Source organism: Ciona robusta, chromosome 11 (genome assembly GCF_009617815.1).
Source record: "Ciona robusta chromosome 11, ASM961781v2".
Taxonomy (NCBI): domain Eukaryota; kingdom Metazoa; phylum Chordata; class Ascidiacea; order Phlebobranchia; family Cionidae; genus Ciona; species Ciona robusta.
Genome location: NC_143245.1, coordinates 532,705 through 555,956, shown reverse-complemented (window position 1 = coordinate 555,956; position 23,252 = coordinate 532,705). Strand labels below are relative to the sequence as shown.

Genomic DNA, 23,252 nt, shown 5'->3' with positions numbered 1-23,252 from the left:
TTATATACCACGTGCCCGCTAACAAGTTACCACGTGTCCACGTATGTAACTTAATTATCCCGGCATAGCGGAGCAACGACATTCGTTTTATTATAACACGGGTGTTCTGTTTCATACACCTCGTGCCCACTTACAAGTTACAACGTATGTAACTTATTTATCCTCGCATGGCGGGGCAACAACAGTCGTTATAACACAAAGTGTTCTGTTTCATACACCTCGTGCCGGGTTACGAGTTACCACATTTGTAACTTTGTGAGTGAATATAATAGTTAAACAGTGTTGCGCAACTACATTACCAACCTTGGTATGGTACATTGCAGCCTTCACTATGGCAGCACTGGTAGCTGTCACATGATGTAACATTAAGACCAGATTCGTTACGCATGGAAGCGATGGCCTCAGGTGTTGAACAATCAAAAGCCCCGCAAGCCATCATGTTGATGCAACCGGACATAGCTCCTGCAGAGTTGGTGCCGTCTGTGGAAAGTCATATTGTGAGTTGGTGTTTTTTGTTAAACATACAAAATTATTTCTTGGATCTTATAGAAAAATAAAAAAGCTTGGAAAATGGAAAGCGCTGTTAAATGCGTTTACGCTGGGGTAAGGTCGCACAGGTATTTGTTTAAACAATACAGACTGTAATTGGCTTACTTATGTCCATTCTTCCGTAGAAGTTGACGCAAACTTCGGTTGGTTTGCATGAGACCTTGATAAGTGCCGGTGACATGTCGCCTTCTCCAGTGATACCAGCGAAACATGTTGGGCCAGTTTCTATAAAGATTTGATGGTAAATATATTAAATTACCGTCAGCGCGCTGGATTTTTTCGGTTCAAATTTTGGAAAATAGCAAAAAGTGAAAACGTGTTCGCAACTTTGCGCGGGAGATTATAAGGGAAATACCCGTTAAAGTTACAATGGTTCAAGCAACTAGATTTTTATTCGTATTTAATGGGGACAAAATGTGCCGATATTCGTTTGAATCGCTTACCAGTGAATCCAAACATTTGCAAATGTTTCAACCGCTATTAAAACTAGGTTATAAACCACGCACTCACACTCTAACAGTCCCTATTAACGAAACATTAAAATAAATAAAATTTAGGCATATTTGAATGCGATTGCGAAGATTATTAAATTAATTAGAAACAGCAAACAAGGATTTAAAAATCTAAAGCACCGTTTTTATAACACGCTATGGGTTTTAAATTTTTAATATAGGCTGACAAAGTCTTACCGAATGGCAGACAAAACGTTTGAATAAAAATTACATTTTTATATTAGAATGGCCGAAAGTTAACATTACATTATGCCTGGCAGGAATAGAAACATTTACTTTGGTAAGGAACATTGCAGTTGTCCCCGACACAGCACTTGAACCCGCTGCATGAAGTTACCAACAGATCAGGGGAGTTGTCATTAATTGCTTGTAGCCCTTCTGGTGTTGAACAATCCCAGTTACCGCAAGCGATCGCTTTCACGCACCCGCTCATGGCTCCGCTCATTTCGGATCCGTCTGGAAGTAGAATATTGTGTTATAAGGATACAGAAGTTAATTAGAAACAACAGCACCAAAATTTTATTTACGAAATAAAATCGGTCTTTTAGTTTACTAAAAGTCTTAAATTTTAAAGTGCACTTTAGCTGGATTGTTTTAAACTCGCATGTGCTATCGTTCAATGTATTATGGTCAAACCGATATGTTGTTTGGCTGAGTTGTTTTTAATAATTGCTAAAGGTATACGCCCGAAAGCGTTCTACCCCCAACAATCCGAGTGTATGAATTGTAATGTAACTTGCTTTATCCCCGCGCAGCTTGAAAACGACAGTCGTTATCACACGGGTTTAACACCCCGTGCCAGCTTACAAGTTACCATGTATGTCACTTAGCGAGTGATTATTTTCATCTTTTAAGTCTGCTTGCTGAAAATTTGAACAACCCATCATTAGTGACCACTGGGTTGAAGCAATTGCCGCTAAGTGTTTTGCAAGATTCTACCCCCGACTCTCAACCCACTTACATTAGCAATCAACAATACAGGAACTTACTGATCATAACTGTCCCATAGAATGTTGAACAAAGTTCGTCTGGTTGACAAACCACTGTCGTTGTTGGAACGGCATCGCCGACGCCGGTCAACCCAGAAATACATGTCGGTCCTGTGTCCAATTAATTTTTTTTAAAAGAGTAGGGTGGGGCATGATGGAACACATTTTATACTATTGTCTCGTCCCATTTGGTAGTAAACAAAAAACATTTAATTAATAATAAAACCGTATACTTACGACTCCCAATAAACCGATGTTAATCGTTTAAAACACGATCAGGATATTTAGATATTATGTGCTGCCAAAGGTCCCATCTTACAGAATACGATACTATATCATAGATGTTTGAAACTAATACCAACCTGTAGCCACGTTCTGGGCTCTGGCAACAGCCAGCAACAGTGAAAACGCTACGAAATATTTCATCTTTTAGAAAATTTACCTAAAAATAAGACCAATAAATAGTCGAACACCCGTAATTTATTACAGCACCAAAACTCTGGTATAGATTTACTAATATTAAGATAAAGGCATTAAAGCTGTAGAAATTTAATTACAAAGCGCTGATTATCTTTCGAAACATCACTTTTTGCTGTTGTGACTGCCATATTACCCTAAAACTAAGCAAAAATAATCAGAAAAATGATAATATTTTTAACAATATTAAGTCATTTTTTAAACCCGGTTTTTAAAAGTTTTTAAAATTATATTGCTGCAAGCACGCATTGTGTATAAACACTTAGAGTGAAAAAATAGAAATGTATTTATATACAGTCAATACACTTTATAATAAACCCATAAAATGAATATAAAATTACGATCCTTTATCTTAACCCACGCTATAAAAATCCGCAAACTCGTAAAGGATTTGTAAACCTGTTTAAACTACGGGACTGCAGCACGTTATATATATAGCCACATAAGGAGAAAAGAGCCATGGAAAAAAACGTATACTCACAAGACCTAGCCTTCCGCACATTACATTACATTGTGTGGTTATGGATCTCGTGAGGAGAGGGTTGGGGACAATATGCCTTTTGTTGGCATCAGGTGACCGTAGTCATGTCCGTTTCACTGAATAAACATCAAGTATTTGTGGAAAGTTTACCGCGTAAAAATATGAATGTGGTTTTTAGGTCACTGTTCAAATTTGAAGGCCTTTGATGGAAACAGCTCAATAATAGAGTTATTTCTCTGTGTTTGTGGATATGTGTGTTTAGGTATATAACGCACCTAACGGTTATTGCTCCAACCTGGTGGTCACTTATACGTTATCAAATTAGGCGTCAAAGTAATTTGAGTGACTTAATAATACCAGTAAATTAACCAAATAGAAAAGGTTCAAAGCTCGACGCTGCTACCATTGTGAACATGTGTCTTTGCATCAACCCGGTGATTTCTTACGGGTTGTACACATTTGGCATAAATTCACTTATACGTGTGTTTAGTTATACAAATACCCGCGAATCTAACCCTGATCTGAAATAACATTCCTAATTGTTTAAACATTTTGGGTTCGACGCACGGCCGGGAAACATGGGAATTTTGTTCTAACGGTATCCTTCTTACCCCAAGGTATTGTAAGTTTAACCTAGGTGCTCATAAGCGCTGTCATAAAGTGTATGCAGTCAACATACATAGTGCAATGTGGCACGGGTGTTATAAACAGCCTTTTAGAAAAAAGCCAATAATTTGTAACACGTATTCAATATGACAGGGGTGTTATTGCCAGCCTTTCAATAAAAATTCTATTTGTGTAACGTTGCATTAAATCCGAAGAGAAACACGACCTTATACAATATTTTCAAACTATCAAAGCTATCGAAGTTACCATGCATTGTGTGCAATGGGAATTAGGTGTTATTAACAACATTTTAGAGAAAAAAATATGGAAGGCAGCAACAAGGCCGAACCTAAACACGTCCTTGCGCAATATTTGCAAAATCACGCTCTGGACCTTTGTCGTTATCCATCATCCATCGTATGAATACAAACGTGATGGATTGACCAAACGACCGAACGTAGTTGCCAGGGCAACGTAAAGAAAATATTTAAAGCTAAAGCTAGCTTCAAAAGCGCTGTTGACATTACGCGGTATAGGCTTTGAGACGGAAGGAAGCTAAAATAGCGTGAACGCAGCGCTTGGCAATCTTGGTTTTGTGAGACACATGTGTGCTGTAGGTGGGTGTGGGTATATATATACCAAACAATGATTAAATATAACTTATTCATCCTCACGCGGTGGTGCAACGACAGTCGTTACAATAATGATGTTCTGTTTCATACACCTCGTGCCCACTTACAAGTTACCACGTATGTAACTTATTTATCCTCACATGGCGAGGAAACGACAGTCATTATAACACGGGTGTTCTGTTTCATACACCTCGTGCCCGCTTACAAGTTACCACGTAAGTAACTTATTTATCCTTGCATGGCGAGGCAACGACAGTCATTATACCATGGGTGTTCTGTTTCATACACCTCGTGCCCGCTTACAAGTTACCACGTAAGTAACTTGTGGGTGGTAGTTTTTTTTTGTATGAGCGACAAATTGGACGACACATTAGTGACCACTGGGTTGAAGTAATTGCTGTTAAGCGTTTTGACCAATAAGACCACATACGCCCACAATGGTAGCGGCTATAAAGGTGCGGTCCATGTTATACATGGTGTAAACAGGTTAACTGTAATAAAGCTTCAGTGAAACAGTTTCATTATATAATACAGCAAAAGTTTCGTAAAAATATTTTTTCTTGTTAACAATTTTTTTAACATAAGAAAATAAGCGATTTTTTAAAAACGGAAAAACACGGTTAATAATTCGGATACTTTGTGGTTAAAAACCAAACCACAGTTGACTTTTTGCAAGTCATGACTGTTCTTTGTGAAAAATAAGTAAACATAACTTCCATTTAACCAACCGCGGTATTGCGGGGGCGAGCACACCTTGGCCAAATAATACAAAATCATACCATAGCCCTCTCACCTCTAACCCACTGTCTTATAATCTTTTCTTGCTTCACTGTGTGAGCTTCTCCTAAATCACAATGTCTCGCTTGAATTGGTCCGTACGCTTCACGTGGGAGGGCACGGCGAACGGAAGACGCGGCAAACTTAAACACGGTGACAAAACACATTTATTGGACGCGTTACCAACACAAAACAAGATACAAAGCCATCTTATGATCATTGAACACAGGTGTGGTCCAATCTTCACCGGGTAAAACCAACCAACATTTCCTACTAATCAGTCATTACCGAATTATTTCATATTAGGGTAATAAAGACAGTAGGTGTAATGATTTGGACGTGTTTAGGCAATTACTGAGTTATCTTGTAGTAGGTGCAATTATAGATGAGAGACAAAATCAAAATTCTAAGTGTCAATATTTAAAAGAGTTTGGGTAATCCATTTAATTCGTAAGTTTTTTATGACCATAGGTTAATTAGACAACAATTTGGTTTATAGGAATCTGGGTTTAAACTATAAACTTGGGTAAAAACTAGCCTTGTATGCTTTCCATGGTATGTTTTAAACAGCAATAATAGTTCAAATAACAAAGTCAGGGAATCTGTTTAAAATCCGCGACATTTTTAACGTTTCTATAAAGTAGGGTGGGGGAAGATGGGACACCTTTGACACATAATAACCAAATATCCTGATCGTGTTTTAAACAATTATCAACGGTCTGTGGGAGTCGTGAGGATAAAGTTTCATAAAAAATCGTTGAATGTTTGTTTACTACCAAATTGGAAAAGAAAATAGATTGAAAAGGTGTGCCATCTTCCCCATCCTACTATACCATATGGGTGAAGTGCTGAGTTGGATCATTACCGCATTCAAACAACGTTAGGTTTATCACAAGCAAACCGAAAAAAAATTCAAAAGAAACAAAACAACAGAAAATAAAAACAAACGACCTTTCATACGTCATAATCGAATCTGAAATTCGCGATTGTTGTCACGTGGTTTGTTGATGACGTAACGTTTCAACAGCGCGACACACTTCTGTGACGTCACTATCCTCATTCTGATTCATATCAAGCGACAATGAGAGCCACGGTGACGTCACTAATTGCTCGAACCAACTGACGTCACACATGACGTCACGAACAAACGTCATCATGGCAAGTATACAGCGCATGGAGTTGAGTTTTAGTTGTTGTTGTGGCTGAGGGGGAATACTATTGTATATAAGTATAACATATATAGTAGGGTGGGGGAAGATGGGACACCTTTAGCACAAAATATCTAAATATCCTGATCGTGTTTTAAACAATTAACAACGGTTTATACGGGAGTCGTGAGTATATGGTTTTATATTTCCATGATTTTCTTTGTTTACTACTAAATGAGACGAGAAAATGAAATGAAAAGGTGTCCCATCTTGCCCCACCCTACTATATATTGTGTTACAGTAGCTTGGCGTTATCTGTGTGGAAAAACTTGAAACGGGTGGTTTATTGTACATGGTGGTTTCATACACCTTGTGTCACTCCTTGACATTTATAATGTCATTTATAATGTCAATTACTAAAATAGCTTGGCAATGTAGAAGTTATTTGTTTAATCATCATCTCATTGTTTATCCTCGCGCAGCAAATAAATAAAGTTATTACACAGATAATTACTACATAACATATATGGTGGCTTCTTTGGATATCACTTGGCACTGTTTAAAAACCTTGCTTTGAACCTGAGTTGCCCTTGACTGCCTACTAACTTGTTCTATCAACTTTAAAATCACCTTAAACCAAACACAGGGTAATTACTCGCATATTCTGGCAAAGTGGTTAGCACGCCTGCCTCTAACCCAGAGGTAATGAGTTCAAGGCTCAACGCTGATACCATCTTAGGTGTATGTGGCCTTGGGCAAAATACTTAACAATAATTGCTTCAACCCAGTGGTCAGCGGGCATGAGGTGTATGAAATAGAACAGCCGTGTTATTAGACTGTTGTTGCCCCGCTATGCAAGGATAAATAAGTTGCATTCGTTCAATAAACCCACACACCAACGCCAGTACAGTTTCAGCATATATATGTATTTGTATCAAACATGTTTCATTCAAAACACAACAACCAACCTTAGCTGTCGAGTTCAAACCAAGAATCCAAACCTCACGGAATATTCTATGGTTGAGCGGATACAGCTTCGCGCTTGAGTGGTCGAGAAGATTCTTCCTCGGCTCACTAGGTGGAGATAGAGAGATGAGATCGGATTGAAGGTTGAAGCGAAATATTTCGGTCCAGAGAAGAAAAGCAGAAGCTGTGTTTAAATAATGCTGTTTCGTATTCTGTTGTTATTTAGGCATAATGTAATACATAAGATGGTATCTAGTTTTAAATCTATTAAAAAAATAAAATGTAATAGTACAAGATACAAATTTGTAGTGTATAAGAACCTTGTTATAAAGTAACAAAGTGTTGTCGAATGGCACGTAATGTTGGTATAATAAAATGACGTCAGGATATAATAACTTTCTATACCAGATCAGCAATTTATATATTTTTGAAGAATTGTTTGATATTTGTTTCGCATTAAATTATTTAACTTTATTACACACCTTGTAATGCATTATGGGTATTCCCCCGAATCATTACCAGTAGTTGAGGGACCTCTATTGGTATTGGTTTGTTTACCTGTGAAAGATAAACATAGTTATATCTTAGTAATACCAAAATGCTACCGACATTTGTTTTTTAAGTATGGATGACAATTTAGACAACCCATTAGTGACCACTGGGTTGGAGCAATTGCCGTTAAGTGTCTTGCCCAAGGACACATACGCCCACAATGGTAGCACCGTCGAACCTATACCCACCGCACTACAACCAACTATATAAAATATATGGTACCTTCCCATGAATTGTCATCATGGTAGAAAGCAATGCAATCACACCACTGGTCACATGACTCGATCCCTGGCTTGTGATTGGTCGATGAATCAGCGAATGAAAAACCTCCATTAATTCCGGATTTGAAACAATGATATTCCACTCTGTGATGTCATAATGTGGTTTTAAGTTTGAATAAATTATTTCATCGCTATAACAATTTATTAAAAATGTTAATTATTTTTTATTTGTCTTGTCAAAATCAAAAAAAAAAAAAAATTATAGTTACTCAAAAACTTTTCACCCAAATTACAACATGATATCTACTTGTAACTGATTTGTCTTGGATCAAAACGTTTAACAAATCCAGAACATTGTGTATTATGATGTCATCAATGACATCATCAGTTGATTGGACAGCATTAACAACGATGGATACAGCTGCAATAGTAAAACAATTGAAAGTTATTTATATTTCTATTATATTTGGGTGAGGCCCAGAGTTGGCTCATTACCCCAACATTGTATATGCACATTCTATTCTATATGGGTGAGGTCCTACAGTGAGGCGCGCCATGGGATCTGGGATTTAGACCAGAGTTGGCTCATTACCCAACATTGTATATGCACATTCTATTCTATATGGGTGAGGTCCTACAGTGAGGCATGCCATGGGACCTGGGATTTAGGCCAGGGTTGTCCCATTACCCCAACATTGTATATGCACATTCTATTTTATATGGGTGAGGTCCTACAGTGAGGCATGCCATGGGACCCGGGATTTAGGCCAGGGTTGTCCTATTACCCCAACATTGTATATGAACATTCTATTCTATTTTATATAGGTGAGGTCCTACAGTGAGGCATGCCATGGGACCTGGGATTTAGGCCAGAATTGGTCCATTACCCCAACATTGTATATGCACATTCTATTCTATATGGGTGAGGTCCTACAGTGAGGCATGCCATGGGACCCGGGATTTAGGCCAGGGTTGTCCTATTACCCCAACATTGTATATGAACATTCTATTCTATTTTATATAGGTGAGGTCCTACAGTGAGGCACGCCATGGGACCTTGGATTTATGCCAGAGTTGGTTCATTACCCCAACATTGTATATGCACATTCTATTATATATGGGTGAGGTCCTACAGTGAGGCATGCCATTGGACCTGGAATTTAGGCCAGAGTTGGCTCATTACCCAACATTGTATATGCACATTCTATTCTATATAGGGGAGGTCCTACAGTAAGGCACGCTAGGGGACCTGGGATTCAGGCCATTAAACTGTTAAATTGTTCCTCGGTTTAAAGTGTCTCAAATTTAAACAATTTAAAAATAATGTTATAAATCAATAAATGTTTATATTAGATTGCTGGTTCCCACCTTTCCTCACAATCTTATGGTCAGTTAAAGGAGGTTGATGAGGAAGAAGCAGATGGAGAAGTTTCATCAATAAGTGGCTGGTGGAAGGTGATGCTGTATGGAGAGGGGTTGGTTAGGCACCGAGCTTTGGTAAATGTAGGGGTGTTAAGGTGGGCAGTGCTACCCCAGAAAATTCCTTCACACCATTCTATATGGGTGAGGTGCTTGTTAAGAAATTAGGGTCAGATTTGGTTTATTACCCCAACACTCAGTATGCTTAAATGTCACCCATGCAACCAATGTCGTCCTGCCACCCCAGGTTTGTTGATTGTTCTTCTAAGCCAGAGGTGTGCAACCTGTGACCTACGGAGCCGGCTGCTCATTTTGACTGAATTTATTTGGTGTGGCAATAAACTTATATCCCAGTTTTCCTCAGAAATTAAATCCCATATTTCATATTTGTGCAAGGAGATAACCCCATGTAATTTATACCTGGCCCTCCTGTAATAAAAGTTACGCACCCTTGTTATCAGCAAAGTTTTATGAAGGGAATGCAGGGATAGTTAGACACACAATCCTGTGAAACAAATCTTACTTATTGGTTGTAAGGTTAAGCACCTTGCTTAATGAACTCCCAGTTTAAATAAGCATCCACTATGTTTGGTACAATATCCATTATCCATGTAACAATGCTTGATTGTGAGTCATCACTATTCTCTGTTTGTGATGATGATGTCATAATGGCTTGGTTTAAAATAAAAAAAAGTTTGGTGGATTGTGATTGGTTGGTTGAGTGGAGCAAGGTGTTCTGGAATCATATAAAACATTGACATCATAATAGGCATTATTATAAGTTATGACATCACAATAAACATTCTGATGAGTTACGAGATTATATTAAACAAAGCGCTAATTTGAGTGAGTAGCTTTAAAAATGTTCAACAAAAATTAAGTTGCTTTTGTTATTTTAACATTTTGTAAGAAAACCATGTAGTTAGTCAATTCTCTATATAGTGTAAGATTTATTTTTCAGGAAAAATGTCTCTTTTTTAATAGAAAGATTCAATGGGATGAAATGCCAAAGGCATGCGGCCAAAAGTGTTGTAACATCCCATTATTAAAACACTGAAAATAATTTCATCTGTGCCAACTTAAAATTTAATTTATTCAAGTTAGGACTTACAGCAATAAGTTGTGCAACTTGTGAGTTAGCTTGAATAAGATCGGACAATATAAGCAAGGCAGGGGATTCAGTGTATGGTTCGTCTATACTTGATATCCATGGCGTTACCTGTTTTTTTGTACAGAATTAATATGGTTAATAACTTAATGTGAAATTAATTTCATATCCATGGGTTGTGATCACAAAGATCCGGAAAGGTTACAAAGTTAGTAATGGTAAACATGGTGGGGTCAGTTGCACATTTTTAAGGCACGAATTGCACATTTAAAAGCTAAGCTTCATTATGCCTTTAAACCTCTATTCAAATAAGAAACTGTATATGCCATTTGGGCAAAATACATTTCTTTTATTAACTTGGTTGGACTTGATTTTCGTCTGTTACGAATTCTTAGCATCAGACACTTATTTCACTTTGTTAGCGATTTTTTTACATGATATTTATTTGTATGCGGAACAAAAACTCCAACGAAACTTGTACATACCACTTGTGATTTGACCTCATTAGGGATAAGCGACTCTGGTTCCTGTAACAACACCCTCACATAAGTAGGGTGGGGGAAATATATGGAGTTTGTCTCCACAAGGTGGTGTATGAGAGAATGGGGAAGGTCTGGGAGGGAGGGAGTTATTAGGTTGTGTCACTATATTTATCCTTGCGTTGAGGGGCAACAAACGTTATATTTCAAAGGTTCTGTTTCATACACCTTGTGCCCGCTTACAAGTTACCACGTATACAACTTATTTATCCTCGCATGGCGGAGCAACGACAGTCATTATAACACGGGTGTTCTGTTTCATACACCCCGTGTCCGCTTACAAGTTACCGTGTATGTAACCTATTTATCCTTGCATGGCGGGGCAACAACAGTCGTTATAACACGGGTGTTTTGTTTCATACACCTCGTGCTTATAAGTTACCACGTTTGTAACTTATTTATGGACAACATTTAAAGTTTTTAAGAAGTCACCATATTTATTCTTGCATAAATAGTGAATGTAAACTTAATTTTCAAGTGTTTTATATAATAGCACACTACCCGTCATCTTGTCTTCATCTTTGCAAACCTGAGTGAAATAAAAACATAATTAATATCTTATTGTGGTGCAAAATATCAAGTGTATGAAAAAACAAAAAGACACAACAGTTGTTATATCATGCTTGTGAATGAAACATACATGTTTTGGAAATGTGTTAAAAAAAAATTATAATTTTTTAAATTTTCTTTAATAGTTATGAGAAAAAATTTTGAGTTTAAATATTAAAATATAATGCAGTAAATGAAATAATAGCAACTTACCATTGCAAGGAAACAAATAAGTTTGATGATAAATGTTGGGAACGAAGATCCTTGTGCAGCCAACTGTGTCGTACAACTATGTAGGGTGGGGTGGGGGGTGGGGCTGGGATGAATAATTAACCTAAGATATCTATTTGTTGTAGCAGTCACAAATTTATGTAATAACTTTAAATTTAGTTTAGACCACAATAAAATAATCAAAATTTAAAAATACCTATAGCTGTTTAATAACTAAAACAAAATATTTTTGCTTTTTGGACAACCAATTAGTGGCCACTGGGTTGGAGCAATTGTCGTTAAATGTCTTGCTCAAAGTCACATACGTGATACGCCCACAATAGTAGCAGCATCCAGCCTTGAACCCGCACCCTCTGAGGTAGAGGCAAGCAAGTTGTCCCACAGCAAGGGCATAGATATATATGAGCAATTGTACCATGTACCAGGTTGATACATAATGTAACACCTATACTAACTTACCAGTTTCCACTCCAAGCAAATATTGAAAGCAGAACGATCGTTGCAACTTGTTTGCTGATGTCTATGTTACCACTGGATGGCGATAGTAGGTGATGGTGTAGCTCCGATGGTAGACCTGGTAAAAAGATATAAAGTTGTTGTTTAAAAGTTTAGTAAAATAAACTTAAGTCCACAATAAAATATTAATGGAAACTATCCTTTAGCAGCTCATCTGGTATAAAAAAATGTAGTGTGTTTTCTTTTAAAATACACAATATGTTTCATAGTACATTTATAAAGTTTTTCAAGCTAAATTTTCGAAGTCAGGTCAATGAAAATTATTTACATTATTTTTGTAAATTACAAAGTTCATTGCCATAAAAAAATGAAGCTATAAAACAATTCCAACCCCAAAACTACCTGATAAGTTGGATATTCCCTGTGGCAAAACAGATTCCGAAATTTCTTCGTAATTTTCCGTTAGATGAAGAAACGTGACGGATATTGTTGAAATGAATCGACAAATTGAGTCGTGTAACATGGGGTGGCTGTGGGGGAATAATATTTGAGGTTGTTAGCTTGAATGAATGCAACTTATTTGGTCTTGTATGGCGGGGCAAAGACAGTCGTTATAACACGGGTGTTCTGTTTTATACACCTCGTGCCTGCTAACAAGTTACCACGTATGTAACTTGTTTATCCACGCATGGTGGGGCAACTACAGTCGTTATAACACAAGTGTTCTGTTTCACACACCTCATGCCCGCTTACAAGTTACCACGTATGTAACTTTGTTGGTGTTTAATTCTCTGCATGGCTTACAATTTAGACAACCCATTGAGAACCACTGGGTTAAAACAATCATTGTTGGGTGTCTTGCCCAGGGATACATAAGACAACTGTAGCAGCACCAAGCCTCAAACCCGTACCCTCTGTACTAAAGGCAATCGAACCAATCAACCACCCACATATTTATATACAATACACCTTACCTTTCATTTGCGTCAACTTGTGTCTTCAACCTCAATGCTAACAAGAGTAAATTGGATGAAACTGAAAATACAATACAACAGGATCACAATGCTTTCAAATCACAACAATTATCTAAGACATACATATTGATATTAGTTTGTTTTTCAAAATATAGTAACAAAAAACATAAATTAAAATATTAACAACCAAGACAATTTGTAAAACACAGCTATTGTATTTAGGGTGACAGGTTAATTCTGCGCTAAATCCCAGGTCCCATGGCATGCTTCACTGTAGGACCTCACCCATATAGAATAGAATGTACATATACAATGTTGGGGTAATGAACCAACTCTGGTTTAAATCCCACGTCCATAGCATACCTTGCTATTGGACCTCACCCTTGGAACAAAACATATCAACTCACCAACAAGAGCCCATAAGTTTTTAACTTTTTGTGAATGAAGTTGGAATATTGAATGAAGGGAATTGAAAAGGTTCCATAAAACTATGGGGTTGCGTTGGCAGTTCATTTCTACCTGTGTATAGATATCGTGAATTTTACAAGCAATGTAAATTAGGTGTGGATTTTGTGGTTGCATGACATTTATCAATTATAGTAATATATATGTTGTTGCTACGTATGGCTTGAAACAAGGCATGTGTTGAATTACACTAAGCAAGAGTCCTAATAACAAACACATAGTCACATACCCACCATAACTAAACAACATATATATCACTATAATAGTAGCGTGCACACCTTTATTAATAAATACAAACCCTGGCGAAACCTACCATAACCAGAGGGAACCACATTTCTTGGATTGAAACCACAAGTTTGTTTTCAAATTCATTCTTCTGAGGATCCATAGAAACATCATTTACCAACAATCTGTTTAAGAAAGGGATTAGCATTTTGATTGAATGTTTTAAATTTAATATAAAGATGCATTTTTATAAGTACATTAAAACGTTTTCTTTATTTGTAAACGTTTTATTTTTAAAATTAAACCATCGTTACTGTAAAAAGACTGTAAAAAGTTTACATTGTAACTTTTTACAGTTTGTAAAAAGTTAACTAACCCAACTTAGTTAACTAAGTATAACAAACAACTTAGCTAATAGTATGAGTGGTTTGTTATACCATTATTAAAGCTATGTAATAATGCCACAAAATCACTACTGATCTGCAATGTAAAACTGTTGATATACAATAAAATATGTGGTATACTGCCAATGTTAACTGCAGTCTCCATGACGTACTATTTCACTTTTGTTGTGAAACAAACTCAACAAAATCCTTTTAGAAAAAAAAGAAAAAAAGCAACAAATAAAATACTCTTGTAAAAGAAAATATAAAATCCTAATAAACTAAACTGGTCCATACTTAATAAGTTGATCTATACACGCAAACATGGATGCTTCAAAACTTTCCCTTCTAGACATGATAACTTCCTCTGTGTTTGGTTGACTTTCTATTGGCTGTAATGAAAGCTTACAACTAATAATAATGAAGTATATACAACGTGTGTCTTGATTGTGCTTTTACTCGGAAAATACTTCATGCTAGGTGTCTTGCTTTTTAACCAAAAAGTTATACAATAATGTTGTTTTACTGTCTTTTACTTTTTGTAAACTTTTTTTGTTACTCCATTTCAAACGCTAAAATAAACTTATTCCAATTCCTCATGTACTTTCTGACACTCTTAAGTTATAATTTTTTTACAAATATTTAGTTTAAAATTAGGTTTTACATGTCTATAAATAAGCAGGGAGTGCTAGTGAAGAATCTTGTTTCAACATTATCTGTGAACCGCTGAACATAACAACCAACCACCAGCCTTCTAACTAATAACCCCTAAACTACCAATCTCTAATGCTTTATACCAGCCTAACCTGCGATGTACCGGAGGATTCTATAATAGTGGCAAGAAGAGTAGTCAAAACCATACCAGTTCAATGCTTCAACTTCCCCAACTTACCAATGCATTATAATAAGTTGGAAGGTTGGTTACCATGACAACCAACATCGACATCATGTCCTTATATGGGGGTGGGTACGGTACATGTTGTTGCCTGTGTTGATAGGTGAAATAATAATATAATCGTTTCACACATAGAGTATGCGGGGCAAGATGGGACACCTTTAGCACATAATATAAAAATATCCTGACTGTGTTTTAAACAATTAACAATGGTCTATAGAAGTCGTGAGGATACAGTTTTATAATTCTGTGAATGTTCTTTGTTTACTACCAAATGGGACGAGAAAATGGAGTTAAAAGGTGTCCCATCTCCTAACCCCCCTACTAGATCTTAGTACGGTGTGATATGAGAAAACAGGAGGCTTGTAGATTTATACATAGACAAAAAGTTTTTAATAGTTTGTCACCACAATTCCCTTTAGCACCTTGCCTAAGGACACATACGCCCACAATGGCAGCGTCAAGACTCAAAACTCAATTCCATATATAGACTCAAAACCTAATTCCATAGGTCTAGTGCACTGACCACTGTGTTACAGTGCTAAATACTAAGCTGAGGTATACTATTTAATAGTAATTTGTTTAACTCCATATTTACTTAATATCAGGCAGACAGGCAATTAGTTCAATTGGTTTAACAGAACCACTGATCTAGCAATCACATCTTACCTGAACAATCCACACAAAGCTTCCAACGAAACTTGTGGCACGTTGTTTAGTTTGCTACCAACACCTGCAGTCACAACCTCTAATATTTGGTCGAATAAACTTAAACTTTCAAGTAGTGGGATGTCTTCAGGTTGACTGGAACGTGGATGGTTAATATTAAACATATGGTGTCAAAACTCAAGATATGTTTAACCTTGCTTTGGGTTGTGGATAATATTATGCATGTTTTATCTATGACTAAAGTTACGCACCTAGCAGGACCAGTCTGGCCAGTTTGTTACATACACAGGGACAGGATGGTAGTTAGCATGGGGCATGTGGTGCATCATTGGACTCATATTTAATTTATTGTAAATATTTTTAATCTGCCTTGTTTTAATCAGTATACCAGAACTATCGTAGTTAGCACGCTGCCTCTAACCAAGAGGTTATGGGTTCAAGACTCATCTCCATTTTCCAGCCACGCGAAAATAAGGCAAGTTACATTAGTTCATTCATTACACTCATACCAGGTCAAACCAACTTACCCATTTTTTTAACAAAGTCAATACAAACATGTGTATCTATGGATCTTACATAAGAAATTTAAGCAATAACAACAAATGAATAAGTCAACACTTACTTTTCTAATATAACTTTCAATGCAGTAAACCTGAAATTAAGATTTCATGAATAAATAATCAAATAACCCTTCTTGTTTTATTTTTTAATTTGTTTTTGTTATCTAATTGTTTTATTTCTAATCCTCCTACTTTACATTTGGTCTAAAAGCTGAACGGAAGTTCTAGTTACCTCAAGAAGATTCAGCCAATGAATGGTTAAACCCCTCAAATGCAATACCAACAACATAAGAACTAAACAACTTTAAATATTAAAAAAAATCTTTTGTTTCAAATCTTAGTTTAAAAATTATGAATTAAAAAATGAAATTGGAAATATCTCTAAATGGTTTCTAATATAATACCAACAACCTAAGAAATAAATAAATTAGAATCTCACCCAGCACACACAGCATTGGGTGAAGCATCTTGTAACAATTGGTTTAAACTCATGCAGATGGAACTCACACCTGGAGTGGTCGGTATTATATGTGGATTATGTTTAAACTTTAGTAAAAAAAAACTTTATTTAGAAACAAATAGAAGATCTAGAAGATGTAGCGACCACGCTTATTTTCTTCCAACTAAATGTAAATGTTTTGTAAGCGTTTTTTGGTTTTTAACAACTGTTATTTTGACGCTATATCCTGTCTTTTCGTTTAAAATATTTTAAATCTTCGCTACCGTAATCTTAAAGACAAATAAAGTTATTATTATTTGGTTTCAATTGTTAAAATGGCTTCAGCTGTAAATTTATATTAACTGATTCAGTAACTAACAAAGTATGGCAGAAGTACTATGTGTGAATTATTGGTGAAACACCTTTACCAGAATACACCACCCGTGATTATGAATATTTTAGTCTAATCTACTTTTGTTATTTTAAAACTTTTTTAATGAAAAAAAATTAAAGTAAAATTGGTCCAGAATATTTAATGTCTGCAGAAACATCACTAGTTACCCCCTGTAGTATTGCTGGCAGTACATCTTAAGTTATTTAAGTATTACTGTATGGTTGGTGGTTGGTGCTACACAACAACTTACCATGAAGTGCGTGGCAGTTGGTGAAGAATATTTTGTGTTGCGATAAATGGATGATCGATTCAAATATACAACTGTGAGAAGATGGAATGATGTCTTTATTATTATTTGTATTAGTGTTTATTTGTACCATTAATCTTATTGGTTCTGCCGTATTATATTTCTTGGCTAAGTTGCAAAGTTTGTATTAATTGCATTAGATTTGATTTCTGTAGCTTTTAATTATTTATTCCCAACTCACATTTGCGGTTTCTCAACAGAGGAGGACGCCACCAATAAATAAACTAAATATACTTTGGCTCTGCTTGTTTGTTTAGACACCCTAACAGCAGAGTTATAAACTAGAGAGCTAAAACATAACCTAACCCCTATAACAATACAATTAACTGACCAATGATCACCGATGCTTACATTTGCAGTTCCTCGCTACTGGAAGCCCTCAACACATCATAAATAAACTCCACAAGATCTGCATCCAACATCTTACAAGCAAGATGATCATTAAAGTCCTCGTGTTTAAGAAGACGGAGGAGACATCGGATGGTTGGGAGGTTTAGAGGGTCGGATCGGAGCAGGAGGACTCGCTTCATGGAGAGGAATAATTTTGGGGAGTCTGGAATATGGGGATTTTGTGATTGTATATTTAAAACAAATCGTTATATTTAAAAAGACCTAATTTACAGGAAATTTGACTGTTAGTTTAAACCTAATTGTAATACTTAATATTAAAAAAGAAAAAAATTGTTTTTAATGTGGACCCATTATAAATAGAATAGAATGGGATATATTTCTGGAAAAATACATTTTGAATGAGTTGAACCCTAAATAACACCTTGTGTAGCTTTTCCTTGCATTTCTTCTGTTCCTTGGAAGAAATATGAGATGTCTGTGAATGCCGTCCATGTTTCTATGAGTTTCAGTGACAATGTTAATATCTGCGGAAAAATAGAAAAGATTAATTTAATGTCCAACTTACCGCAATTTGTATACAAATAAAATTAATTTATTCGTAACTTTTATTACATACTTATGATATTATCTGTAGTGTTCATGCTCATTGTTTATATTCATGCCATCATATATCACGAAGTATTTGATATCTATGTATTGTATCACGTGATCGGATCATAATTGATAACCACGTTATTAACTCGACTAACAATATACCGAACTAACAAACATTCCAGTCTAGTCTTTAAATGATAGAACTAGACAGTGGAACACTATAACTGGCGACGAGGATAACGTTACTTCAACAAGGAAACGTGCATTAGTCGATCAGAGAAAGCTAACAAACAAAAGACGTCCATATTACGAAGTTCGCAAAGCAAGACGGTAAAGAAAAACCAAGATGGCTGCTATCGCGTCTGATGGTATTTTTCCGTTTAATCCGTACGAATCTTCGACAACAGGCCCTCGCTGGGAACATTGGGTAGAACGCCTCAATAACTTTTTTGTGGTAAAAGGCATCACAGAAAATAAAGTGAAAAGAGCTAATTTACTACATTATGCTGGTGATGAAGTCTTTTCAATATTCAAAAGTCTACCTGACACTGACGATGCTGAATCATATGATCAAGCCATAGCAACTCTAAACCAACATTTTACAGACAAAAAGAATGTTGATTATGAAAGAGTAACATTCCGTGAAACAAAACAAGAAGAAGATGAAACAATGAAACAGTTTCACTCTCGTCTTCGTAAACTATCAAAGAATTGTGATTTTCATAGCGCTGACGATGAAATCAAAACTCAGATAATCAGCAGATGCAGAAATCACAAAATAAGACAAAGAGCACTTGAGACACAACAGCTTACTCTTGTCAATTTACTTGATATGGCGAATGCGATGGAAAGATCAGAAGCCCAAGCATCATCCATCGAGAAAAACATAAAGTCAGAATCAAATGCTCGAGAGTCAGCATATAAAGTGAAAAAACAATACACGCAGAAAACAAGACATCAACAAAGAGAAACAAGAAGCAAGAAGTGCTACTTCTGTGCTGGAAACTATCCTCATGCACAAGGACGAAAGTCATGCCCCGCATTTGGAAATCAATGTCGTAACTGTGGAAGATACAATCATTTTTCGCAATGCTGTTTACACATGAAACAAAAGAAGCATGTGAGACAAACTGAAGATAACTCAGAATCAGAATACAGTGATGAAGAACCAGAGGTACGTAAAGCATATGTTACCATATGTAGGCATAACAAACCTCAACGCAAACCACCCAAAGTAAAATTGGAAGTGAATGACAACAATATTACTTTCTTACTTGATACTGGTGCTGCTGTCAACATTATTGATGAAACACATTTCAAAATGTTAGATTGCAAGCTTGAGAAAACTAACACTAAAATTTATGCATACCAAGCAAAGAAACCACTACCTGTACTTGGAAAGATCACTGCAGAAGTCAAAACACCTAAATACATAATGAAAACAAAAATGTATGTAATAAAAGGCAAAGAAGAATGTTTACTGAGTTACCATACAGCTGAAAAATTGGGATTAGTAGTGATTCCGACAGCTATCAAAGACAAAGAAGAAATCTTCGCAACTGATGCAGAACAGTGCGATGAAGCCGATGATCAGGAAATTCTCACAACGTACTCCGATCGATTCAAAGGAATTGGAAAACTCCAAGGGTACAAGGCAAAGCTGCATATAGACAAAACAATACAACCTGTAGCACAGCCACATAGAAGAATACCTTTTCACATAAGAGAAAAAGTCACTAAAGAACTTGAGTATCTAGAAACAAATGACATTATTGAGAAAATATCTGGACCAACACCGTGGGTATCTCCAATAGTTACTCCACCAAAGCCAAACAGTCCAGAAGAAGTTCGCATTTGTGTAGACATGCGACAAGCAAACAAGGCTATACACAGAGAAAGACACATATGTCCAACGCTTGATGATATAATACACCATCTTAATGGAGCAACAGTCTTCTCCAAGCTAGATTTAAACAAAGGATATCATCAAATTGAATTGGATGAAGCAAGCAGATACATAACAACTTTCTCTACACATGAAGGTCTTTATCGATACAAGCGACTCAATTTTGGAGTTTGCTCAGCAGCTGAACTATTTCAAAAGATCATACAACAATTGATCGAAGGCATACCTGGAGCATTAAATGTAAGCGATGACATTATCATATTCGGCAAAACCAAAGATGACCATGACAAGAGTCTCAGATCAATACTGGACATCTTAAGAAAGAAGAACCTCACTTTAAACAAAAAGAAGTGTGAGTTCAACAGGTCAAAACTAGAATTCTTTGGATTTGTAATCAGCAACGCCGGAATACATGCTCAAGAAAAGAAGATCAAAGCAATCAAAAATGCTGACAAACCAAAATCAGTGCAAGAAATTCGAAGCTTACTTGGATTGGCAAATTATTGCTCAAGATTAATCAAAGACTATGCCACAATCACTCAACCATTAAGAGAATTAACACACAAGAATTCTACATGGAAATGGAACGAGAAACATGAAAGAGCAATGCAACAGCTCAAATGTAGTCTAACAAGTGAATCAGTCATACACTATTTTGATCCGCAAAAAGACACAGAACTTATAGTGGATGCAAGCCCAGTTGGATTAGGTGCTATTCTAAGCCAACGAGACAAACACAACAATATTTCAATTATTGCTTATGCAAGTAAAGTGCTTACATCAGTCGAACAAAGATATTCACAGACAGAACGTGAAGCATTGGCAATTGTTTGGGGATGTGAACATTTTCACTTATATCTATATGGAATTCAAAAGCCATTTACACTTGTTACTGACCACAAACCGCTTGAATTAATTTTCAAAAACCCATTATCAAAACCTCCTGCTAGAATTGAAAGATGGAACTTACGGCTACAACCGTACAACTTTAAAGTAGTATATCGACCTGGAAAAGATAATCCAGCCGATTACATGTCAAGACATCCTATTTATCACTCAGCAAATGAAGAGTCGGACAATGCAGAAGAATATGTTAATCTTATTGCAGCAACAGCAATACCTACTGCATTAACAAAAGCTGACATACAAAATGCTACTCAACAAGATGACACATTGCAAAAAGTCATAGAGACAATAACAGCAAACAGATGGAAATCAAATGCTAAGGATTCAACTTTGCAACCATACCATTTAATCAGAAGTGATCTATCAGTTACAGAAGATGGCTTACTTTTAAAAGGAACAAAAATAGTCATTCCAAAACACTGCAGAGAAGAGTCATTGATTTAGCACATGAAGGACACCAAGGAATAGTTAAAACCAAATCATTACTACGAGAACACGCCTGGTTTCCTGGAATTGACAAAACAGTGGAAGAAAGAGTCAAGAATTGTATATACTGCCAAGCTGCGACAGTTACAAAGAACTATGAACCACTGCAAATGTCAAAATTACCTCAAGGTGCATGGAAAGAACTAAGTTTAGATTTTTCTGGACCATACCCATCTGGAGAATATCTACTTGTATTAATTGATGAGTATACAAGATATCCAATTGTTGAAATTATCAAATCAACCAAAGCAACAACAGTCATTCCTATTTTGGAAAAAACATTCTCATGTTTTGGAATACCAGACATTCTGAAAACTGATAATGGCCCACCATTCAACAGTAGTGAATTCAAAAGATTTGCAAGAGAACTTGGATTCACACACAGAAGAATTACTCCACACTGGCCGAAAGCAAACGCTGAAGCTGAAAGATTTATGAAAACACTGAACAAAGCTGTAAGAATTTTCAATGCTGAAACTAAGTCATGGAAAAGCAAACTACTTACATTCCTACGAAACTACAGAGCAACACCACACACTACAACACAAGTCAGCCCTGCTGAACTACTATTTGGAAGAAAGATAAGCATTACAATTCCTAATGCTGAACAGATGAAAGAAGATACAAATCTTCGCAACAGAGACAATAGTGCAAAACACAAGATGAAGAAATATGCAGACGAACTTACACATGCAAAAGTATCTCACTTCAAGACTGGAGATAAAGTTCTTGTAAAACAAAGAAAAGAAGGAAAATTAATGCTTCCTTACAATCCACAACCATTCACAATTACAAAGATCAAAGGAACAATGATCACAGCAGAAAATGCATACAAAGAAATTACAAGAAACTCTTCATTCTTCAAGAAAATAAATACATCACAACAACATAAGAAACACACAGATGACGATCAACCATATTATCCATACAACCATAACAACACAGTGAACAATGAAGATAACCTCACTAATGAGACAAATGAACATACTGATAATCATCGATATCCGGTACGAAATCGTAGGCCTCCTGAATACCTCAGAGATGGTACCTTTATATAAGTACTCGTGCATGCCATGTTCATTTATTGCTTGTATATTGCAGTATTTCATTTCGTTACCTAAGCCACGTACTGCCAATTTAATACAACGTACTTCAAACTTTCTTTTATAACTTTATATACAACCTGTGTTAAACAAGCTACCTGTGTTAATCTGAGCCATATTACTTCATTGTTTTATTTCATATACCTTCCAAAAATACTGTGTTATTGTGAACCAATTTAGATATTGTGCATTTAGCTAAACAACATTTTAAAATGTAATTTACCATCTAACTTGGAGAGGGATGTAGTGTTCATGCTCATTGTTTATATTCATGCCATCATATATCACGAAGTATTTGATATCTATGTATTGTATCACGTGATCGGATCATAATTGATAACCACGTTATTAACTCGACTAACAATATACCGAACTAACAAACA

General features: G+C 36.1%; 4 protein-coding genes across 6 annotated transcripts in view; 1 reads left to right on the top strand and 3 right to left on the bottom strand.

Annotated features, from left to right (window-relative positions):
* Positions 1 to 7,261, bottom strand: part of LOC149727544 (uncharacterized) — a 17,601-nt gene extending 10,340 nt beyond the window's left edge. Inside the window, exons 1-7 of one of the 3 annotated variants that reach the window (XM_089888723.1) lie at positions 5,040 to 6,007; positions 3,009 to 3,124; positions 2,413 to 2,492; positions 2,051 to 2,161; positions 1,338 to 1,517; positions 655 to 774; positions 304 to 480 (exon numbers count right to left, since the gene is read on the bottom strand). In XM_089888723.1, coding sequence (XP_089744849.1) covers positions 304 to 480; positions 655 to 774; positions 1,338 to 1,517; positions 2,051 to 2,161; positions 2,413 to 2,476 — 652 coding nt within the window. In that variant the 5' untranslated portion in view covers positions 2,477 to 2,492; positions 3,009 to 3,124; positions 5,040 to 6,007. Of the gene's footprint in view, positions 1 to 303; positions 481 to 654; positions 775 to 1,337; positions 1,518 to 2,050; positions 2,162 to 2,412; positions 2,493 to 3,008; positions 3,125 to 5,039; positions 6,008 to 7,139 lie in introns of those variants that run through there. The other 2 variants (XM_089888722.1, XM_089888725.1) reach the window with 2 other exon arrangements.
* Positions 6,016 to 15,871, bottom strand: LOC149727543 (uncharacterized). Its single transcript, XM_089888377.1, has 18 exons — positions 15,824 to 15,871; positions 15,152 to 15,245; positions 13,965 to 14,061; positions 13,594 to 13,705; positions 13,187 to 13,247; positions 12,615 to 12,742; positions 12,216 to 12,330; positions 11,739 to 11,841; positions 11,478 to 11,505; positions 10,923 to 11,050; positions 10,441 to 10,548; positions 9,876 to 10,065; positions 9,279 to 9,371; positions 8,218 to 8,331; positions 7,893 to 8,054; positions 7,657 to 7,695; positions 7,140 to 7,321; positions 6,016 to 6,225 (listed from the first exon to the last, which is right to left on the bottom strand). The coding sequence occupies exons 3-18, from the start codon at positions 14,037 to 14,039 to the stop codon at positions 6,016 to 6,018; spliced, it is 1,848 nt and encodes a 615-aa protein (XP_089744503.1). The 5' UTR covers positions 14,040 to 14,061; positions 15,152 to 15,245; positions 15,824 to 15,871.
* On the bottom strand, positions 14,541 to 18,645 carry LOC149727542 (meiosis inhibitor protein 1-like). Its single transcript, XM_089888376.1, has 9 exons — positions 18,631 to 18,645; positions 18,296 to 18,398; positions 17,875 to 18,076; positions 17,467 to 17,537; positions 16,823 to 16,892; positions 16,446 to 16,475; positions 15,824 to 15,958; positions 15,152 to 15,245; positions 14,541 to 14,651 (listed from the first exon to the last, which is right to left on the bottom strand). Exons 1-9 carry the CDS (start codon positions 18,643 to 18,645, stop codon positions 14,541 to 14,543), a joined length of 831 nt encoding a protein of 276 aa, XP_089744502.1.
* LOC149727541 (uncharacterized) lies at positions 18,509 to 23,252 on the top strand. Its single transcript, XM_089887676.1, has one exon. The coding sequence runs from the start codon at positions 18,815 to 18,817 to the stop codon at positions 21,722 to 21,724; it is 2,910 nt and encodes a 969-aa protein (XP_089743802.1). The 5' UTR covers positions 18,509 to 18,814; the 3' UTR covers positions 21,725 to 23,252.

What these genes read in the sequence shown, in the direction of transcription:
- LOC149727543 (XM_089888377.1), bottom strand. Translation starts at nt 14,039, where the DNA reads ATGGATCCTCAGAAGAATGAATTTGAAAACAAACTTGTGGTTTCAATC. An exon ending in TGTGGTTCCCTCTGGTTATG is followed by an intron (nt 13,706 to 13,964) that starts GTAGGTTTCGCC and finishes ATCTATACACAG; the next exon opens with GTAGAAATGAACTGCCAACG. An exon ending in AAGTTGCACAACTTATTGCT is followed by an intron (nt 10,066 to 10,440) that starts GTAAGTCCTAAC and finishes ATATGATTCCAG; the next exon opens with AACACCTTGCTCCACTCAAC.
- LOC149727542 (XM_089888376.1), bottom strand. An exon ending in GCAAGGAAAAGCTACACAAG is followed by an intron (nt 18,077 to 18,295) that starts GTGTTATTTAGG and finishes CCCATATTCCAG; the next exon opens with ACTCCCCAAAATTATTCCTC. An exon ending in CAACTGCCACGCACTTCATG is followed by an intron (nt 16,893 to 17,466) that starts GTAAGTTGTTGT and finishes CGACCACTCCAG; the next exon opens with GTGTGAGTTCCATCTGCATG.
- LOC149727541 (XM_089887676.1), top strand. Translation starts at nt 18,815, where the DNA reads ATGGCTGCTATCGCGTCTGATGGTATTTTTCCGTTTAATCCGTACGAA.